Consider the following 20,668-nt stretch of genomic DNA (forward strand, 5'->3'; position numbering starts at 1 on the left):
GAAATAAGATCCCACAGGCCATATGGTACAGCCAAAAAAGAAAAAAAAATTAATAAACTGAATGGTTTCAAACATGATAAGAATTTTAAAAGAATCATTCTAAAGTAAACTCACTGACACTAAATTACTGGGAACAAGCCAAGAAAATTTATAGCATGTTTTCTGGATTAATAAAAGCAAAAGCCAACCCTCAGCCAGCTAAGCCCCAGACAGTGCTTGAAATAACAGTACACTTAGTGCCTTTCACAGACATGGTTAATGCTTCCAGTATCCCTGTGTCGCTAAAAAAGCCATCGTTTTTTATACACAAAGTACTTTGTGTATAAAGTAAATTGGCTATAAAAGGTATTTCTTTAGAAAGTAACGTGATCACTTTATAATAAACTTGGAAACCAGAGGAAATAACATCATTACATGGTCTTATCACACTAACATGTACCCAGTTACCATTTTGATGTATTTTGCTTCATTTTTAATTTGTACATTTTCATCTTATGTAAACTATTTTGTGTTCTTTTAAAAAAATTAATGCAACATGAACATTTTTCCATGTTTTATAAAGAACATTTTTAATATATGACTAAAATATTTACTTGTTTTCTCTTATGAAACATTAGGTTGCTTCCATTTTTTAAATATACACAATAGAATGTGAGGGGCTTCCCTGGTGGCTCAGCGGTAAAGAATCCGCCTGCAATACAGGAGCTGCAGAAGATGTGGGTTCGGTCCCTGGGTCAGGAAGAGCCTCTGGAGGCAGAAACGGCAACCCACTCCAGTATTCTTTGCAGTCCATAGGGCTGCAAAGAGTCAGACACGACTGAAGCAACTTAGCACGCATGCAGTAGAATGTGAATATTTTTATTTAGCATTTGACTCTGAAGTTTTCCTCCTTTATAATCTTTATGATCTTATAATATTTTATTAAACCTTCCCTATTTATTCATTTACCTTGAGAGTGCATCGAGTGAAATCAGTGAGCTTTTAATAGAGGATAAAAATTATTTCTTCTCAATAATATTGATAATCTTGCCTCAGACCCTTAAACCTATTAGCAGTTTGGCTATTCTGCACAGTTTTCACTCTCCATCCACACATTTTCCAGTCTCATGGAACTATGTTATGAACATCAGTCCTCTAAACTTTCAGTTTAGAGTTTGGTTAAAATATTTAATTACTGATTAGATTGTTTCTTTCATCCATAAGTAGTTGTAATTTGAAAAACTGTATCATATTAAGACTGGAATGAATTGTTCCCAAGCCAAACACTAACATTATTAAAAGCTCTTAGTGATATTGCTATTATTGTTGATTTAAAAAATCTAATTGTGAAATTAGCTGTATGTAACTTTTAATTTTGGGGGCTTTCATGGTGGCTCAGATGGTAAAGTGTCTGCCTGCAACGCAGGAGACACAGCTTCGATCCCCAGGTTAGGAAGATCCCCTGGAGAAGGAAATGGCAACCCATTCCAGTACTCTTGCCTGGAAAATTCCATGGACGGAGGCGCCTGGCAGGCTACAGTCCATGGGGTTGCTTTTAATTTGGATGGATTTAACTGTGGCCTGCCAGTTTGGGTAGGTCCAGGTCAGTTAGATTCATGTTCTCCTCAGTGACTCTCTCATGGGGTAAATGGAAGGTTAGATGGGTGGTTTCTGACCCCTCTCATAAATACTGTGGACAGTGTTTGCCTATGACACGCACTGGAAGAGCTTTAGACTAGACACACCTGGGCCGGAATCTCTGCCCTGCCCTTTGCCGGATGTGTGCCTTTGAGCAAGCCTCTCAATCCTCTGAGCCAACTTTCCTCCTCGCAAAATGGGGATAAAAATCCCTACTTTGCTAGGTTCTTGGGGGTTTTAATTGAGAATTTGAATATTCAGCCAGAATCGTAGGTGATCATGAAGGAGGTGATCAATAAGACATTGCTATTAATTTACCAGCAATATTGATCTTAGGTTACCCTTGAGAGTTCCTGTTGGTTTAAAAAAAGTGAAAAAAGAACTTATTGATTTAAGTATAGAGACTACATTATGTAGGTTGTGAAAACTTTTGTTCTCAAAAAACTGGACAAGAAGTACTTAAGATGTATCTTCATGCTAATATATCTTACAGGGTTTAGCTTATTACTTGATGTATTTTGTGCTATTCATGGACCAAGAGAAAAATGTGTTGAAATCCTGCAGAGTGGTCACTTGCTAGCTATCTCGCCAGGTGGCGTTCGGGAAGCGCTGATGAGTGACGAGACCTACAACCTTGTATGGGGTAATCGGAAAGGCTTCGCTCAGGTTGCAATCGATGCAAAAGTGGTGAGTTGTATAAAACTGATTGTTAAAGGAAAGCTAGGTCAACTTTAAAATAAATGCTTAAGTAGCCAAAGTATATCAGAATTTAGATCCTGTCTTTGCACTGCTTTAAAAAGTAGTGTCTGCGACTCATAACAATAGAGACATTGTCCTTGCGCCTGGGAAGCCATCTTTACAAAAATCCAGTCTGGAAATTTGCGAATACCTGGAAAAGCTTTATTGTTCACTTCAAAATCCAGCTTCTTATATTCAGATTTATGACATTTTTGTATTCCTTTAGTTATACTCTTTTTCATGAGTATAATCAGTCCAATTCTGTGTAGTTTAATCCTCTGAGTTGACATATTTCAGTGATGGCTATTAGTTGATTTCGCTGTAATCCTTGTGTCTGTGACCAGTTTATAGCAACAGAACTCAAATAATATATGACTCCTACCATTTTTCATCAGCAAATGTGATCAGCTATCTAATAGTCTGAATAAAGATGAGAAATAGATATTGATGTAATTTAGAGCTTTTAAAAAAATGAATTTGTCAATAAAGTGACAGTTCCTCTGGGAGTCACTGTAATTATTCTTAGTAAACTGGAGAATCTGAATGTCATCTTATCCTTTTCTTTTGCTTTGGAAAGTATTTCTCAGCTTTTTGGTCTCCGTATTGTACTTTGTCCTATGAAACACTTACTACTTATGGGATGTTTCTTCTTTGTTTTCTCTTTATTTTCATTTTAGATTGTCTATCAGAAAAAGAAATCGTGGCACTTGCCAAGGTGGTTTTCTTTTTCCAGGCCAGTTAGTTAGAGACTGCTGCCCATACTTCCACATTTTTGTTTTGTTTTTTTGTGTGTGTGTGTTTCCATTGTTGTCATGTAGACACCAGTTTAGACCCTTAACTTGACTGTTTATCTTGCAAATACAGACCTTTGATTAAAAAAGAAAGGATTATGGATGTCTCTTTCTAACCCCAAAGCAACATTTAAGGAAGAATGGACATTTTTCCTTTATTTTTTAAATTGCAGAGTTACAATAAAATATAATGCATTGCGCTGTATTCTCTACTGTACATAGTTATATATGTAATTCCTAGAAGATAGTGCTTTATCAGTGTGGTCTTGGTGTAAGTTAACATACTTGGCCAAGTGTTCTATAATGGACAACATAAAAATGTAAACACTATTGTCCTACCGTATGTTATATACTTCCTTAGGACAAAGCCATCTTTTTATAGTCTGAGTTCTGAGTACAATGATTAGCATGTAGGCTCTGTGTATTTGTTGAATTGATTTTGTAAACACAATATTAAACACTATAAGAAAGGAGCCTTTTGAATTTAAGTCTAGATTAATAGTATTACTGATACAGAAAATTAATTTTTAGCTTATTTTCCAAAAAATCTTATGTATTAAGATAGAAAACAAAACTTTAGACTTTATGAATACTGTGGATACAAGATGATATATGCACAGTTGTTCAGAAATTAAGGCTAATCAGTATAAATGTACATTGAATCAATGATAAAAGCTGAAAACCTAGTTCAGGTTTCAGATTTATATTTTGAGAGAATTATTTCTTCCAAGGTGTAAGATAAAAGCTAGAAAAGCTTTATTTTACACTTCAAAATCCAGCTTCAAATCTATTGACGAAAATGGATTTGGAATCACCCACATTGATCATGGGACTCTAATTCCTCATCCTTAAGTAACAGTTTTAAGGACCTTTGCCTGGAAGAAGGACTTGATAGAAAGAAATGACATAGAGAAAGAAACCCTTTCATCAGTCCTTGAATTTCTAGATAAATAAGATAACCTAGGTCATTTAAGGTTTTGGTACAAAACTTGAGAAAATTTAATGAATAGTCCTTTACAAGTTAATCAACAAAAATCTTTAACGTTGCTGGCTTCCATCATAGCACTGTATTGTTGATAAGTTTTGCATCACCCCCAACCTTTCCTAGCGCTTTTAAAGGCTTTGCACTGGTGCCCTGCACAGTGAGTAGGTGACGTATGTGGTTATTCCAATGTTGCAGATGAGGAAACTCAGGCACAGAGAGATGGAGGGACCGAAGCAGAGCTTGCAGTTCAGGACGGCAGGCAGCCAGTGCACGTCACAGTGAGTCCGCCCACCCTGAGCGTAGAGGTCCTTCCAGGTCCACGAGGGAAGCCTTTCAGTCGCATGTGGACATAGCTGTAAATGGCATCAGTAACTTATTTAGAAAAGCCTTTGCTCGGCCTCACAGAATTACCATAAACTTAGAGTCAGAATTTAAGACAGTTGTTGCACGGTTAGCTGCATTTAAATTGTATAATAACAAAGTAATGGAAATTCAAATGAAAAAAATCCAGATTGTCAATGGAGGTTCACAGAATATTGATAGCAAATATTTAAGGTTCATGTGAAAATTATAGGCTTTTTGGTATAATCTAAATCACGCTTTATTTTGTGAATTCCTGAGAATTCCGACTTTGTTGAGAATTTTTAGGTAGCATTATACCTAAATAATAAAAATGAGCCTGTGTACTCTAATTGGAAAACAGGTAACAGATGTGAAAGAAGATAACATTTGTTTCAGTAATATTGTCTGTGTGTATTATCTTAATCTATAAAAAACCTTGAGATGGGATAATTATTATTATTGTCCCTGTTTCATACATGAATAAACTGAGGTGTAGTGAGTGACTTGTCCAGTGGTTCCCACTTATGTTTTTGTGGCAAAGACTCCAAGATCACTGTATTCCCTAAGAGGAGTTTTAACAAAATACACAGTCCCTCCCTCTCACGTACATGCACACGTTAACAATTTGATTCTAAGTTACTGATGCAACTACTTTGTTAATCAAAGCGTGCACAAGAAAGGAATGAACTACAGTACATAGTTGTCAATAATGGTAATGCTTGTAGCTGTAAGGCAGTGAGCTTGAACATGAATTTAGAAACCACAGACCCAGGGCACAGCCTGGAGTACTAAGTTTGTAGGGTAAGCTTCCTCCTGTTTAGTGTCTTCTAGAAATGCCCTCCAGTGTTCTTGCCTGGAGAATCCCAGGGATGGGGGAGCCTGGTGGGCTTCCGTCTATGGGGTCACACAGAGTCGGACACGACTGAAGTGACTTAGCAGCAGCAGCAGCAGAAATACCCAGCCTCTGGAGAGTTACCCATTAAAGGATGATAATGCAACTTAAAGAGCCTTTTGATGAGGGTGAAGGAGGAAAGTGAAAACGCTGGCTTGAAACTCAATGTGAAAAAAACAAAGATCATAGCATCTGGTCCCATAACTTCGTAGAAGGGAAAAAAGTGGAAGCAGTGACAGATTTTATTTTCTTGGCTCTGAAATCATTATGGGCGGTGACTGCAGCTATGAAATTAAAGGATGCTTGTTCCTTGAAAGGAAAGCTATGACAAACCGAGTGCATGTCTTCTACATTGCCTCAGTAGTGTCTGACTCTTTGTGACCCTATGGACTGTACGTCATAAGGCTCCTCTGTCCGTGGGATTCTCCAGGGAAGAATACTGGAGTGGGTTGACATTCCCTTCTCTAGAGGATCTTCCTGACACATGGGTTGCATCCACGTCTCTTATGTCTCCTGCATTGGCAGGTGGGTTCTTTACCCCTAGCACCACTTGGGAAGCTGCATGACAAGCATAGACAGTATACTAAGAAGCAGAGACATCATTTTGCTGACAAGGGGCTGTATAGTCAAAGCTGTGGTTTTTCTAGTAGTCAAGTACAATGTGAGACTTGGACCATAAAGAAGGGTGAACACTGAAGAATTGATGATTTTGAATTGTGGTGCTGGAGAAGACTCTTGAGAGTCCCTTGGACTGCAAGGAGATCAAACCAGTCAATCCTAAAGGAAATTAACCCTGAATATTCATTGGAAGGACTGATGCTGAAGCTCCAATACTTTGGCCACCTGATGCGAAAAGCCCACTCATTGGAGAAGACCCTGATGCTGGGAAAGATTGAGGGTAGGAGGAGAAGGGGGCGACAGAGGATGAGATGGTTGGATTAGCTTCACCAACTCAATGGATAAGAATTTGCGCGAACTCCAGGAGATAGTGGAGGACAGAGGAGTCTGGTGCGCTGTAGTCTATGAGGTCACAAAGAGTCAGGCATGACTTAATGACTAACAACAATTGCAAATGCATCGTGAAGAATCTTTGTAAAGTACACCCTTCAATACAAACTTTGGGGTTAATGCCAGTCAGTAGATGTAAATCTGGCAGAACTGGTTGGAGAAGGCAAAGTGGTATACATATGAACTGGAAGTTTTCTGTTCCTTCTTGGGCATCTTATCTTCTCAACTATGAAGACATTGTACAACTATTTAAAACATTAGGATTCCAGCCATCACTTTATTCTACAAAACTCGTGGTGGTTTTAGAAAAATCATAATCTGAATTTTTTTACAGAAGAGTTAGTCTGCTTTGTCTTAGGTGTTAGCTTTGTGAATGAACTCCATCAGATTTTAAATTCTTCCTCTGACTGCTTTTATTTACACGACTTCTCTCTATCCTAACTGGTTTTTAAAATGCCTGCTGTCTGTTTCCTACCCTTTGTTTTCAGAGAACACAAGTGAATTCCTCAGAATTTTCTTTCTGTTCTGTCAATTCATTCCTTCTGTGGTTTGTCCATTACACTATCTGTTAGCACCTACTTTTTCTGGGCAGTGTTCCAGGTGCTGGGGATCCAACTGTGAACGAAACAAAGTCTCTGCTGTTGGTTACAGAGATAATAAATAAGTGATCAGTTAGGTATATGTGAGGGAGTAAGTTTTATGAAGAAAACTGTGCCTGCAGTCTCTTTCCTTCAGCCCACCACATTTTACTGCTTTCCAAAGCTGAAAAGGAACAGCTTTTTAAATGTCAGCTTATGTAAATGTTTCAAGCCCTGCTCACTAAGGCAGGTCACTCTGATTTAGCAAATGCTGATGGTAGACTGTAAGTGAAGTGACACTCGCCCTTCCCCACCAATTTTATCTATTCTAAACATCATTTAATTCAGTTTGTTTTGTGTACACTTTAAAGTATTTTATTCAATTTTTTATCTATTTCAGTTTCACCATGGCATAATCTCCTTACATGGTCCTTTGCTATAATCCATTATTTTATGATTAGATAAGGCCTCCATTTTAAGTGAGTGAAGTCGTTCAGTCACGTCTGGCTCTTTGCAACCCTGTGGAGTGTAGCCTGCCAGGCTCCTCCATCCATGGGATTTTCCAGGCAAGAATACTGGAGTGGGTTGCCATTTCCTTTTCCAGGGGATCTTCCTGACCCAGGGATCGAACCTGGGTCTCCCACATTGCAGGCAGACTGTTTATCATCTGAACCACCAGGGAATCATATTTAATCATTGATATTCATGGAAAAATAAAAACCATGAACTTGTGAACAGATATCCTCCAAAATTAATGATATGAAGAGTTTATACACACACACACACACACACACATATGCTTTTCCTACTTTTTTGGTGTTGAGTCTTAATACATGGGTTTCCCTAGTGGCTCAGCAGTATAGAATATGCCTTCCAGTGCAGGAGACGGGGGTTCGATCCCTGGTCTGAAAGATCACCTGGAGAAGGAAATGGCAACCCACTCCAGTATTCTTGCCTGGAGAAACCCATGGACAGAGGAGCCTGATGGGCTACAGTCTATGGGGTCACAAAAAGAGTCAGACACAGCTTAGCGACTTAGCAACAATTTATACAGTTTTCATTGATATTGAATATTTTCAGACTTAATAAGCTCACACACAAAAAAACGGTGTTTCACTAATTTCAGGACAGCATCTTGCCAAAACTTGTTATTTAAAATTATATAAATTTCCCCATAGAGAGAATTTCTGTCTTGTAACTTTTTCTTCGGTGAGCATACTATTCAGTACCCCACTAAAACCAATTTAATTATCTTGTTCATTTTACTCAATGACATTGATGACTACTTTAATCCTTGAGTTTAATGATAGCAAAGTTGGCAAATGAAATATTGCATATTACCACTAGAGGGTAGTGTTTCCAATTTATATATTTATAAATACCACGTTAATTTTAGTCAATAAATCACACTAGTGATAACAGTATGTTTTTATTTTTTAAAAGACCGTAGTTTTGTGACGTAAGCAGGCCCTTAAAATTGCGCAGTAGTGACTTAATGGAGACATGAAATGCATTAATGTGTTTACTTTTTAATTCAAATTCTCTCTTTAGCCCATTATTCCTATGTTCACACAAAATATTCGAGAAGGATTTAGATCACTTGGAGGAACAAGTAAGTTCTGATTCATATGGTTTTTCTAAGTGTAACTGTAATATTTTAAATATTTGAACTTTTAAATAATATGCAGAAACCTTTTGAATTTATTTTAGAAAATGCATATACTATTTAGGTGTTTTTCTTTTTTAAATCTAAGTGATAACTGGTTCTAAGTGATGGCAGTTCCAGGTGTTAAGTTTTTGTTGAGTCTCATATATACTGAAGATTCTTTGCCATGGGCTTTTAAAACCTGCACGGTGAATTTTCTAATTCTGTGTTAAACCATATTGTTGAGGTTTAGAACAGACTTACGTATTACCCAGACTACCTTCCTAACTCATTCCTGAAGAAGTTACAGCTTTAAAAATGGATGACAGCAAAATACTGAATTAAGATTAGCAACCTAAGGAGATACCATTTGCTTTCATTTATTGCTGTTACTTCTTGTTCTTTTTATTTTTTTGAACCATGATAAACTTACCTCAAAGAGTTCTTTTTGCCTACCTTTAATTTTTGATAAAAATAGCTTTGAACCTAGCTATAGGAAGGATAGCAATTAGATGTGCTTTCTCTTTGGAGTTTGTCTTTGGCTTATTTGTTTTTATGAAATTTTTATGGATTGTTTTGTACCCTGTGGTTTCTGTATTTGATTATATTTTGTATCCTTAGCACTATATTGTTAGTGTTCCTATCCATATATAAATCCCATCCTGAAAACCCTAAACTTCTATTGTTCCTTTTATGTCTAAAGTTGGTGTATAGTTGATATTATATTTTGTTTTCTTAGGTCTTTTTTTTTTCAAATGTGAAATAGAAAGGCAGGTTGATGTGATGTTTAACTTTTGTTGTATAATTATTCCTTCTAATTTTCTTTCAGATCATTTCTTTAGAATTTAAGTTGCATACCTGAAATCATTCCTAATTTTGCATACCAGAAATCATTCCTAATTTTGTTCCTTTAACTGTAAAATGGTTTTAAAATTTTTTGACTGCCTTTTTTACTTTAAAAGTTGAATATCTCAAAAATTGATGTGTAGTAATATATTGTTTTGAGTACTATTCTGGGTCTTATGGTGTATTCTGTGTTTTCACATATAAACAGTGTTTTAAACTTTCAGTACAATTCCTAATTGTATATTCCATGTTCCTTGCCTTTTATGGATGGTTTTGTAAACTTACACAGTCTTAGCCCATCAGTTTATTTTATATTACTACCACTTTTAATCTTGCTAAATTTCACACTTGGTCCTTAGCACTAATAATTTTTTCCCTTAATTTATAGTATTTTTAGTCTTAGTTTTTCAGTGTGTTTTGGTCTCATGTTTATTTGAATTTATTTTATGGCTCCATTTTTTCTTTTATTCATGTAAGTCACATATTTATGAGCCTCTAGACTGTTTAGCCTCTAACTTTTTGTTGCAGTCTTTATCCTGTTTTGCAATAATAATAATTAGTTTGTCTTTTAAAATTCTTACTTTTTGAAAGCTCATCTCCACCCCTACCCCCCATTAATAGACCTTATTTACTGAGCATTTTTAGGTTGACAGAAAAATAGAGCAGAAGACACAGGGGGGACCCACACACTCACCACTGCCTGGTTTCTTCTGTTACTGGCATCTTGCGTTAGTGTGGTACATTTGTTACCATCAGTGAAAAGCTCCCCTTTAAAAAATTATTGTATTAATTGCCAGGAGATGATACTGGTTGCCACCTTCCTTGAAGTGTTACATAATTCATTTGAAAGATTACAATTATATGCTCAGAATATGTAACAATTAAAATGATTTCATTTCCTTTATTTTTTTTTTTTTCATTTCCTTTAAAACAGGGCTGTTTAGGTGGCTTTATGAAAAGTTCCGCTATCCATTTGCTCCCATGTATGGAGGTTTTCCTGTGAAGTTGCGCACCTACTTAGGTGACCCCATTCCATACGACCCAAAGATCACAGCAGAAGAACTAGCCGAAAAGGTAAATTATTCTTTCTTTAGTTTTAGGACATATTTTTACTTTTACTGAAAATGAACTCATTAATTTCCACAAATGTGTTCTGGATCAGCGGTGACTTTTCCCCCAGGGACATCTGCCTGTGTCTGGGGACATTTTTATTGTCACAGTGGACAGAACTCGGGAGGTGGTGGCACCCTTGGTGTCCTGTGGGTAGAGGTCAAGGATGCTGGTAGATATTCTGTGGTGGGCAGGGCAGCCCCCACAGTGAAGAGCTGTTCTTTCTAAAATGTCAGTACTGTTGAGGTTGAAGTTCTTGGCTCTGATGATTAAAAAGTTTTGTAAGTGATGTTTAGAAGAAGAAAGCTTTGACCTCCATGAAAAGAAAGAAATTGCCTTTGTGTGGTAGAAGTACCTTGGGAGGAAAATGGAATCTTGTTTGTGAGTGCTGGAGTCAGGTTGTTCCAGTGCTGTTTGTTTGCTCACCACCCTCCTCTAGTCTAGGGGAGAGAAGCGGAACCCACTCACATGTACCTGGAGGGTCACAGGCAACTGTTCATGTTCACTGATGAAAACTGTTTGCCATCCAGTAAGTGCTCCGTGGATGCTGGCTACTGTTGTTATCCAAGGAACATACAGCCCTCTGTAGAAGGTCAAAAACTAAATTGATGTTTTTAAGGTGATGTGTTAGCACACGGGGGCTTCCTCGGTGGTTCAATGGTAAAGGAATACACCTGTCAACGCAAGAGACGTGAGTTTAGTCCCAGGGTTGGAAAGATCCCCTGGAGAAGGAAATGGCAACCCTCTCCAGTATTCTTGCCTGGGAAATCCCATGAGAGAGGAGCCTGGTGGGCCATAGGCCATGGGGTCACAAAGAGTTGGACGCGACTGAGCAACTGAGCGTGCATGTGAGCATGTTAGCACAATGCTGTGCTTGTGGCTTGATTTCTCAACCTGAGCACCGCCTACTTTTTGTTGCGGGCAGCTGGAAAGGGGTGAAACTTCCATGAGCCTGCCAGAAAACTTCTTACTACTTTTTTCCTTCTGATTTCCACCCCCCCCTTCAGTTCTTTTTAGTGTTTACTGTGTGTAGGGCATTGCTGTGCACAATGCTAGAAAAATGCTAAGGTCTATCTTAAGGTATAGAAAGTTGCCATGCAGACAGTGTCTGTAATTCAGCTGTAATGAAGTGGATGTAGGAAATATGGCTGAGTAATATTCCATTATATATGTGTAGTGCAGCTTCTTTATCCGTTCATCTGTTGTTTGACATTTAGGTTATTCACATGTCCTGGCTGTGAAAAACGGTGCTGCAATGAACACTGGGGTACATGTGTCCTTTCGACTTATGGTTGTCTCAGGGTATATGCCCAGTAGTAGGATTGCTGGGTCACATGGGGAGGGGTTCGGAAAGAGGCTCAAGAGGGAGGGGATATATGTATACGTATAGGTAATTCACTTTGTTATATAGCCAGAAACTAACACAGCATTGTAAAGCAATAATACTCTAAAATAAATAAATAAAAATTAAAGAAATATGCTGTACACCTTGAAGAGTCACTGCATGAATGAAAGTTCAAGAACCTTCTGTACTAAACACAGTTTGCAACATTTCGTTATTTTTTGTATGTTTAGAACGCTGAAAGGTTTTTGAAGTTAAATTAACAGTATTACATTAAAAAACAAAACTGAGAAAGAAGTCATGCATTCTGAGAACTGATAGATGCTAAGTTTGGGAAGACTTCTTTAAAGTACTGCTGCTGCAGCTGCTGCTAAGTCTCATCAGTCATGTCTGACTCTGTGCGACCCCATAGACGGCAGCCCATCAGGATGCACTGTCCCTGGGATTCTCCAGGCAAGAACACTGGAGTGAGTCGCCAGTTCAGTTCAGTTCAGTCGCTCAGTCATGTCCGACTCTTTGCAACCCCATGAATCACAGCATATCAGCCCTCCCTGTCCATCACCGACTCCCGGAGTTCACTCAAACTCATGTCCATCGAGTCGCTGATGCCATCCAGCCATCTCATTCTCTGTTGTCCCCTTTTCCTCCCGCCCCCAATCCCTCCCCGCATCAGAGTCTTTTGTATATTTTAAAAAAGTATTAAAGTATAAATAAAATAAGTAAATAATAATTTATTTATTATTAAATAATAATAATACTTACGTAAACCGTGAACTCCCAGATGTACAAGCAGGTTTTAGAAAAGGCAGAGGCACCAGAGATCAAATTGCCAACATCCGCTGGATCATGGAGAAAGCAAGAGAGTTTCAGAAAAACATCTATTTCTGCTTCATTGACTATGCCAAAGCCTTTGACTGTGTCGATCACAATAAACTGTGGAACATTGTGAAAGAGATGGGAATCCCAGACCACCTGACCTGCCTCTTGAGAAACCTGTATGCAGGTCAGGAAGCAACTGTTAGAACTGGACATGGAACAACAGACTGGTTCCAAATAGGAAAAGGTGTACGTCAAGGTTGTATATTGTCACCTTGCTTATTTAACTTATATGCAGAGTACATCATGAGGAACGCTGGGCTGGAAGAAGCACAAGCTGGAATCAAGATTGCTGGGAGAAATATCAATAACCTCAGATATGCAGATGACACTACCCTTATGGCAGAAAGTGAAGAGGAACTCAAAAGCCTCTTCATGAAAGTGAAAGAGGAGAGTGAAAAGGTTGGCTTGAAGCTCAACATTCAGAAAACAAAGATCATGGCATCTGGTCCCATCACTTCATGGGAAATAGATGGAAAAACAGTGGAAACAGTGTCAGACTTTGTTTTTTTGGGCTCCAAAATCACTGCAGATGCTGATTGCAGCCATGAAATTAAAAGACGCTTGCTCCTTGGAAGGAAAGTTATGACCAACCTTGATAGTATATTAAAAAGCAGAGACATTACTTTGCCAACCAAGGTCCGTCTAGTCAAGGCTATGGTTTTTCCCGTGGTCATGTATGGATGTGAGAGTTGGACTGTGAAGAAAGCTGATCGCCGAAGAATCGGTGCTTTTGAACTGTGGTGTTGGAGAAGACTCTTGAGAGTCCCTTGTACCGCAAGGAGATCCAACCAGTCCATTCTAAGGGAGATCGATCCTGGGTGTTCATTGGAGGGACTGATGCTGAAGCTGAAACTGCAATACTTTGGCCACCTCATGCGACGAGTTGACTCAGTGGAAAAGACTCTGATGCTGGGAAAGGTTGGGGGCGGGAGGAGAAGGGGACGACCGAGAATGAGATGGCTGGATGGCATCACCGACTCTGTGGACATGAGTTTGAGTGTACTCCGGGAACTGAAATAATAATATACAATACTTTATTATTAAGTAATAATAAATAATACTTTATTGTTAACTAATAATAAATAAATAAAATAAAATATTATAGTTCAGTTCAGTTCAGTCGCTCGGTCGTGTCCGACTCTCCGCGACCCCATGAATCACAGCACGCCAGGCCTCCCTGTCCATCACCAACTCCCGGAGTACACTCAAACTCATGTCCACAGAGTCGGTGATGCCATCCAGCCATCTCATTCTCGGTCGTCCCCTTCTCCTCCCGCCCCCAACCTTTCCCAGCATCAGAGTCTTTTCCACTGAGTCAACTCGTCGCATGAGGTGGCCAAAGTATTGCAGTTTCAGCTTCAGCATCAGTCCCTCCAATGAACACCCAGGATCGATCTCCCTTAGAATGGACTGGTTGGATCTCCTTGCGGTACAAGGGACTCTCAAGAGTCTTCTCCAACACCACAGTTCAAAAGCACCGATTCTTCGGCGATCAGCTTTCTTCACAGTCCAACTCTCACATCCATACATGACCACGGGAAAAACCATAGCCTTGACTAGACGGACCTTGGTTGGCAAAGTAATGTCTCTGCTTTTTAATATACTATCAAGGTTGGTCATAACTTTCCTTCCAAGGAGCAAGCGTCTTTTAATTTCACGGCTGCAATCAGCATCATTAAAGTAGTAGTATATATCCTTACAAACTAAATATCTACATTGAGAACTGAAAGAATAACGGCTTTTCTTTTGCTTTCTTGATAGACGAAGGATGCTGTGCAAGCTCTGATTGATAAACACCAAAGAATACCCGGAAACATAATGAGTGCTTTGCTAGAACGTTTTCGTAACAAACAAAAGATCAACCAGAAGACTCTTTAATACATTTATATTAATCTCTTTGTATCTATAGGACTGTATTCTGAATTTTGTAGGTTCTACAGTTAGTATTTTTTTAAAAAAATCACATCAAGAAGCATCTTTCATTGAACTTGTTTGCTTAAAATTATGTTGTCAATTTTGTTTCTGCAATCAATTGTGTCAAATTTAAACAATAACTCACTACATGTGTCATAATTCAGAAAATGAGCATGGTTCTTTTTATAATTTCCTAATCATGTATCATAAACATAGATCCTTAAAGCTATGGGCTTCCCTGGTAACTCATCTGGTAAGAATCTGCCTGTAATGCAGGAGACCCAGGTTTGATCCCTGGGTTGGGAAGATCCCTTGGAGAGGGGAATGGCTACCCACTCCATGCCTCATAATTTGGAAAATGATCATGGTTCTTTTTAGAGTTGCCTAATCATGTATCCCACACATAGATCCTTAAAGTTAAGTTTATCAATAATAGCAGTGGAGGTTAAACGAACATTCCTAAATAATGCATCTAGTTTCTGCATCTCTTACACTGAGCTAGTTTTGCAAGATGGCATAACCTAAGGTTTTAGTACAGATGCTTAAGTTAGAGAAAAACAAGCTCTTTCCTCTGCCTCTCATTCCTTTCATGACCTTGGGAAAATCACATATTTTTGTCCCTCAACAATTCACTTTTTAAAAACATGTTAATTCTTTAGTAAGGAATATTGTTTTAACTCTTTATATTTGCTGTGATTGATACCCATAGAATGGAAATTATGACTGTATAAAGTAAATAATACCAAGATCTTTTAGAAGTTTGTGTATTTATTTTGTCCATAGGATGTTTAAATTATTCCTTCAGGTATGTTGTCAAGTTGCCAAGCAGCAATGAAAAAGGTACTGTTTTTCAAATTGAGTAAAACAGAAATTAGGGAAAGTAAAATTTCTAATTATTGTGATTATTCTTTTTAGTATTATATTTTTAATGAGAATCTGTAGACAAACCATAAAAGGTATGCTCTGCGTCGTCTGCCATGTAATATGGCATTTAATAGCATCAGGTTAGAAATCACAGTCATGCCCTGCATCTCGTACTTTAGAAGCTGATTCTAGGCTGATGACAGCCCTGGGAGAAAGTTCTGCTTTTCTCAACATCCTTTCTCATTCAGCTTGACTCTGCATCCAGACGGATGGTTTATTGTTTCAATAAAAATATACTTGAATGATGAATTTATGTGAACATAGGGCTCTCTGAAAAATTAATGGGTTTAGATTTGTTGTCTCTTTGAAATCTGAATTTAAAAGTATTTAAACAGAATACTACCAGGAATCAAATGCAGTATGTCCCTTTCCCTTTTTAAGATATAAAATTACTTGGATTTTTGTATAAACTTTTATATAACAAGTATGTATGTATGATATGTGTAATGTATATAAAATTAAGAAAAATAAAAATAAGTAAAGCTGAATTTCAGTTCCTGTTCTTGTAAGATTATATATGTTACAGTTTTAAAATTTAAACTGATTTGTTGTTTTACTATTTATGCTTTTCTCACCTATAGTCGTATTCATCAATCTCAGCCATAATGAATAAACATGACTTTTCAATGTAATATATTTTAATTTCAGTGAAAAGTATCAACTAATTTGCAGCTTTTTTTCCCTCTTGAGTAGTGAGCAGTGTTTTTTAAAAAATTCATCAATATTTCCAGAATAAAGGAATAAATGGTCATAATATGAATAAGAATAATGGTTTTTTGGCAACTATTGGGTCTTAAAAACTGAACAAAGAACAACATTCATTGCTAATGTAGCAAAAGCCATTTTTTTTTTTACAGTATTGAAGTTTTACTGCTTTACTTAAAACTTTTTTCTTCTCTGATACTCAGAGAAGTATTAACAAGAAGCCTGTCTCATTTAATAAAAAGTCTTTATCTATGCTGTTTGAATTTAAATGCCATTTAGAAGAATGAGGGGGCTTCCCTGGTGGCTACTGTGGTGGTAAAGAATCTGCTTGCAATGCAGGAGACCCAGGTCTGATCCCTGAGTCAGGGAGATCCCCTAGAGAAGGGAATGGTTACCCACTCCAGTATTCTTGCCTGGAGAAGCCCATGGATGGAGGAGTCTGGTGAGCTACAGTCTATGGGATTGCAGAGACACAACTGAACTAGTCACTTTCACTAGAAGATTGAAGGAATGTGACTAAATATAGAGACATAAGTAATATTATTACTATTAACATTATTGCATAATAATAATAGATCTAAATATGAGACCCTCTGAAGTTAATGACATTTATGAACCATTGAAATAATAGATGTTTACAGAGATAAGTTGCATGTGTTTTATATTTGTGTATATGATTACTATTTTTAAAATACATTTTTTTCTTAATGTGTATTTTTTATTGAATATAGTTGACTTGCAGTGTTTCAGGGGCACAGCAAGGTGATTCAGTTGTACATGTACACATATAATTTTTTGAAATTATTTTCCATTATAAGTTGTTACAAGATATTGACTGTAGTTTCCTGTGCTATACAGTAAACCTTTGTTGCTTGTTGCGTATCTATTTTTTTAAATTAGTAGTCTAGCATTCAATTCATACTAAGTGGATGACATCTTTAAAGAAGCCCTGAATACAGAACTCTAAGCCATACCTATGGTCTTTCCTCAGAATTCTCTGTGTGTGTGTGTGTGTGCACGCTCAGTTGTATCTGACTCTTTGTGACACTATGAACTGTAGCCCTCCACTCTCCTCTGTCCTTGGGATTTCCCAGGCAAGAATATGGAGTGGGTTGCCATTTCCTTTTTCTGATAAAATATACTTTTGTTACTTCTTTGTTGTGGCAAAATATACACACCCAAATTTATAATTTGTTAAGCCCAATTCTTCCCTCAGGATGTCCATCTCCCCAGGAAGCTAAGCATTGTTAATTAAGATGACAATTCTGTGTTTCTGGTCTGCATTTAGATCAAGTTCCATGTTATTAGAGGCTTCACAGGTGGCTCAGTGGTAAGGAATCCCATCTACCAATACAGGAGACAAAGGAGACATGGGTTTGATCCTTGGGCCGGGAAGATCCCCTGGAGGAGGAAATGACAACCCACTCCAGTGTTCTTGTCCTGGAAATCCCATGGACAGAGGGAGCCTGGCAGGCTACAGTCTGTGGGGTCACAAAGAGTCGGACACAGCTGAGCAACTGAGCTCGCACACCTGTGTTCTTAACAAGGGTGACAAGTAAGCCTACATGTTACTACTCTCCCTTTTTCCCTCTTCCTGTCATTTGATTTTAGTCATACATGTTTTGTTTTAGTTTTTCTGCATCTCGCCCCCACTTTTCCTCTGCGTAGGCACACAGTGCCCTCAACCCCTCCAGCTTCCCTGGGCTAACACTTGTTCCGCTAAAGCATCTGGTCCGTGATAGTCTTCTCTGTCCCTCTGCAGGTTTGGGTGCCTTAGGTTTCCTTTGTTTTCCATTTGTCTCACTTGTAATTGAGTAGGCATTATGTAACGGAAGCATGGTAGCACTGTGGTTGAGAGCTTGGGCTCCAGACACAGGCAGACTGGGTTTGTCACCTCTTCCACATCTTAGTAGGACGAGCGTGGTTAACTCACATCACCTCTTCAAACGAACACCAGATGTAACTCACTTGGCACAGTGCTGGCATAGATACCGATGCATGTCATATTGTGTGCATCCTCAGTCGTGTCTGACTTTTTGCGACCCCATGGATTGTAGCCTGCCAGGTTCCTCTGTCCATGGGATTCTCCAGGCAACAATACTGGATGTGGGTAGCCATTTCCTTCCCCAGAGGATCTTTTCGACCCAGGGACTGAACACACATCTCCTGCATTGGCAGGAGGAGTCTTTACGTATATGTGTATATATATATATATATATATGAAGTGAAGTGAAGTCACTCAGTCTGACTCTTTGTGATCCCGTGGACTGTAGCCTACCAGACTTCTCTGTCCATGGGATTCTCCAGGCAAGAAAACTGAAGTGGGTTTCCATCTCCTCCAGGGGATCTTCCCAACCTAGGGATTGAACCCGGGTCTCCCGCATTGGAGGCAGATGCTTTAACCTCTGAGCCACCAGGGAAGCCCATCTATCTATAGAGAGAGTATGTATTTGTTTGGCTGCACTGGGTCTTAGTCGTAGCACGAGTAGTCTTTAGCTGCAGCATGTAAACTGTTAGTTGAGGCATGTGAGATCTGGTTCTCTGACCAGGGATCGAACCCAGGCCCCTTGCTTTGGGAGCATGGAGTCTTTGCCACTGGATCACCAGTTAACTCCCATCGTTTTTAGTATCAAGAATCAGCAAATTAAGAGTTGTGTCTCCAACTGTTGAGTCCTTGCTTCCTTGAAGAATACTTAGCATATTATAAATAGTTACTGAATAAATGAGTGTATGAGAAGACTAAAATATTTTCTTTGGATAAAAAAAATCACTCGACTGACTTCATATAAAAAAGCAATTTAATTGATTTGTAGAAAATGCACCATTGTATTTAAATCCCAAGCAAGAAATTCTACTAGCTAAGAAATTAGAACCAGTTCAAAAATAGTTTGCTTTATTGATAAATCAAAAAAGTCTTGATTCCCCTAAAGATCAATGTCCAAGACTACACGAAAGCTAGAATGTAGACAGCAAATAAATCCTCTGTGTAAAATGTTTTGTATTGAGTTTCCTGCAAATCGAATCTAAGAATTGTTCGTTTCATTGATTGGTGCTGCCATCATGAAATGCTATAAAGAGGGATCTTTCAAGTGTTCCAGGAAACAATTAAATGGATTTTGTGAAACCTGTGTGGGATAACTTTGGGAAATGAACAATGTTTTCTGTGTGTGTTCAAGACTGCAAAAGAAAAATTGGCCTTAAATTTAGGCAAGTGTGGTACTGATTAAGTTTCTTGAGCCTCAAGCTGATGAAGTAGTGTAATAGGCTACACAGGGAGGTTGTGAATTCCAGAAAAGTTTTTTTTTTTTTTTAAGATAATACTACATAAAAGACACATTCCATCCATTTCCTCCTGGAAAAAACTTCACTTTCCCTCCTCCACCGGGGTCACATTTGAGCATGTATTCATTCTTTCTTTCCTACTAACATGGTTGATGCTTATTTTTATGGAAAAGAAGGTTGACAAGATTTCCTTTTTGCATTATATCGTATTTATTTTGTTTTCATTTATGTATTTGGCTGTACTGGGTCTTCGTTGTGGCACTCGGAATTTTCAGTTGTGACATGCCAACCCTTAGTTGTGGTGTGTGGGATCTAGTTCCCTGACTAGGGATCAAACCCAGGCCTCCTGCATTGGGACTGAAGTGTCTTAGCCACTGGACCACAGGGATGTCCCTATAGGTTCACTCTCCGGTTAGGAGCTAAGATCCCACATGCCTCATATACAAAAAAACAAAATACGAAACAGAAACAGTGCTGTGACAAACTCAATAAAGATTTTAAAAGTAGTCCACATCAAAAAAAATTTTTTTAAAAGAAAAGAGCATTGATTCACAAATGAATCCAGTGGCCTGAGCCTATTAAGTTTGAACTCCAACACGAGAGAGTCCATTGGTATCTTTGCTCTAGAGATTTTGTTTATTTAAAAATTTTTTTCACTTTTATTTTTTCCTTTACTAGACTGCGACTCAAAATAAACATAACTTTATTTTTTCTTGTAATGAAAAGTGACAGTGAAAGTGAAGTCCCTCAGTCGTGTCTGACTCTTTGCGACCCCCATGGACTGTAGCCCACCAGGCTTCTCAGTCTATGGGATTTTCCAGGCAAGAGTACTGGAGTGGGTTGCCATTGCCTTTTCCAGGGGGTCTTCCCAACCCAGGGATCGAACCCTCGTCTCCTGCGTTGTAGACAGATGCTTTACCCTCTGAGCCACCAAATAACACATCAATAGAAATAAATCCAGACAATACAAAAACGTGTAAAGTAAAAATGAAAATGACCACCACCCACAGAGAAACCTTATTAACATTTTGATGTGTGCCTTTTCATATTTTTTCTATGCATATAAAAAT

General features: G+C 38.2%; 1 protein-coding gene across 4 annotated transcripts in view; it reads left to right on the top strand.

Moving 5' to 3' along the window:
• TMEM68 (transmembrane protein 68) overlaps positions 1–16,099 on the top strand; it is a 37,230-nt gene extending 21,131 nt beyond the window's left edge. For all 4 annotated transcript variants that reach the window (XM_055432359.2, XM_055432358.2, XM_055432357.2 and 1 more), the window contains exons 4-7: positions 2,111–2,304; positions 8,503–8,563; positions 10,377–10,516; positions 14,535–16,099. In XM_055432359.2, the coding sequence (XP_055288334.2) occupies positions 2,111–2,304; positions 8,503–8,563; positions 10,377–10,516; positions 14,535–14,651 (512 nt within the window). In that variant the 3' untranslated portion in view covers positions 14,652–16,099. The remainder of the gene's footprint in view (positions 1–2,110; positions 2,305–8,502; positions 8,564–10,376; positions 10,517–14,534) is intronic.
• The last annotated feature ends 4,569 nt before the right edge of the window (positions 16,100–20,668 follow it).

Source organism: Moschus berezovskii, chromosome 16 (assembly GCF_049115385.1).
Source record: "Moschus berezovskii isolate FMDL1 chromosome 16, NW_MosBer_1.0, whole genome shotgun sequence".
Taxonomy (NCBI): domain Eukaryota; kingdom Metazoa; phylum Chordata; class Mammalia; order Artiodactyla; family Moschidae; genus Moschus; species Moschus berezovskii.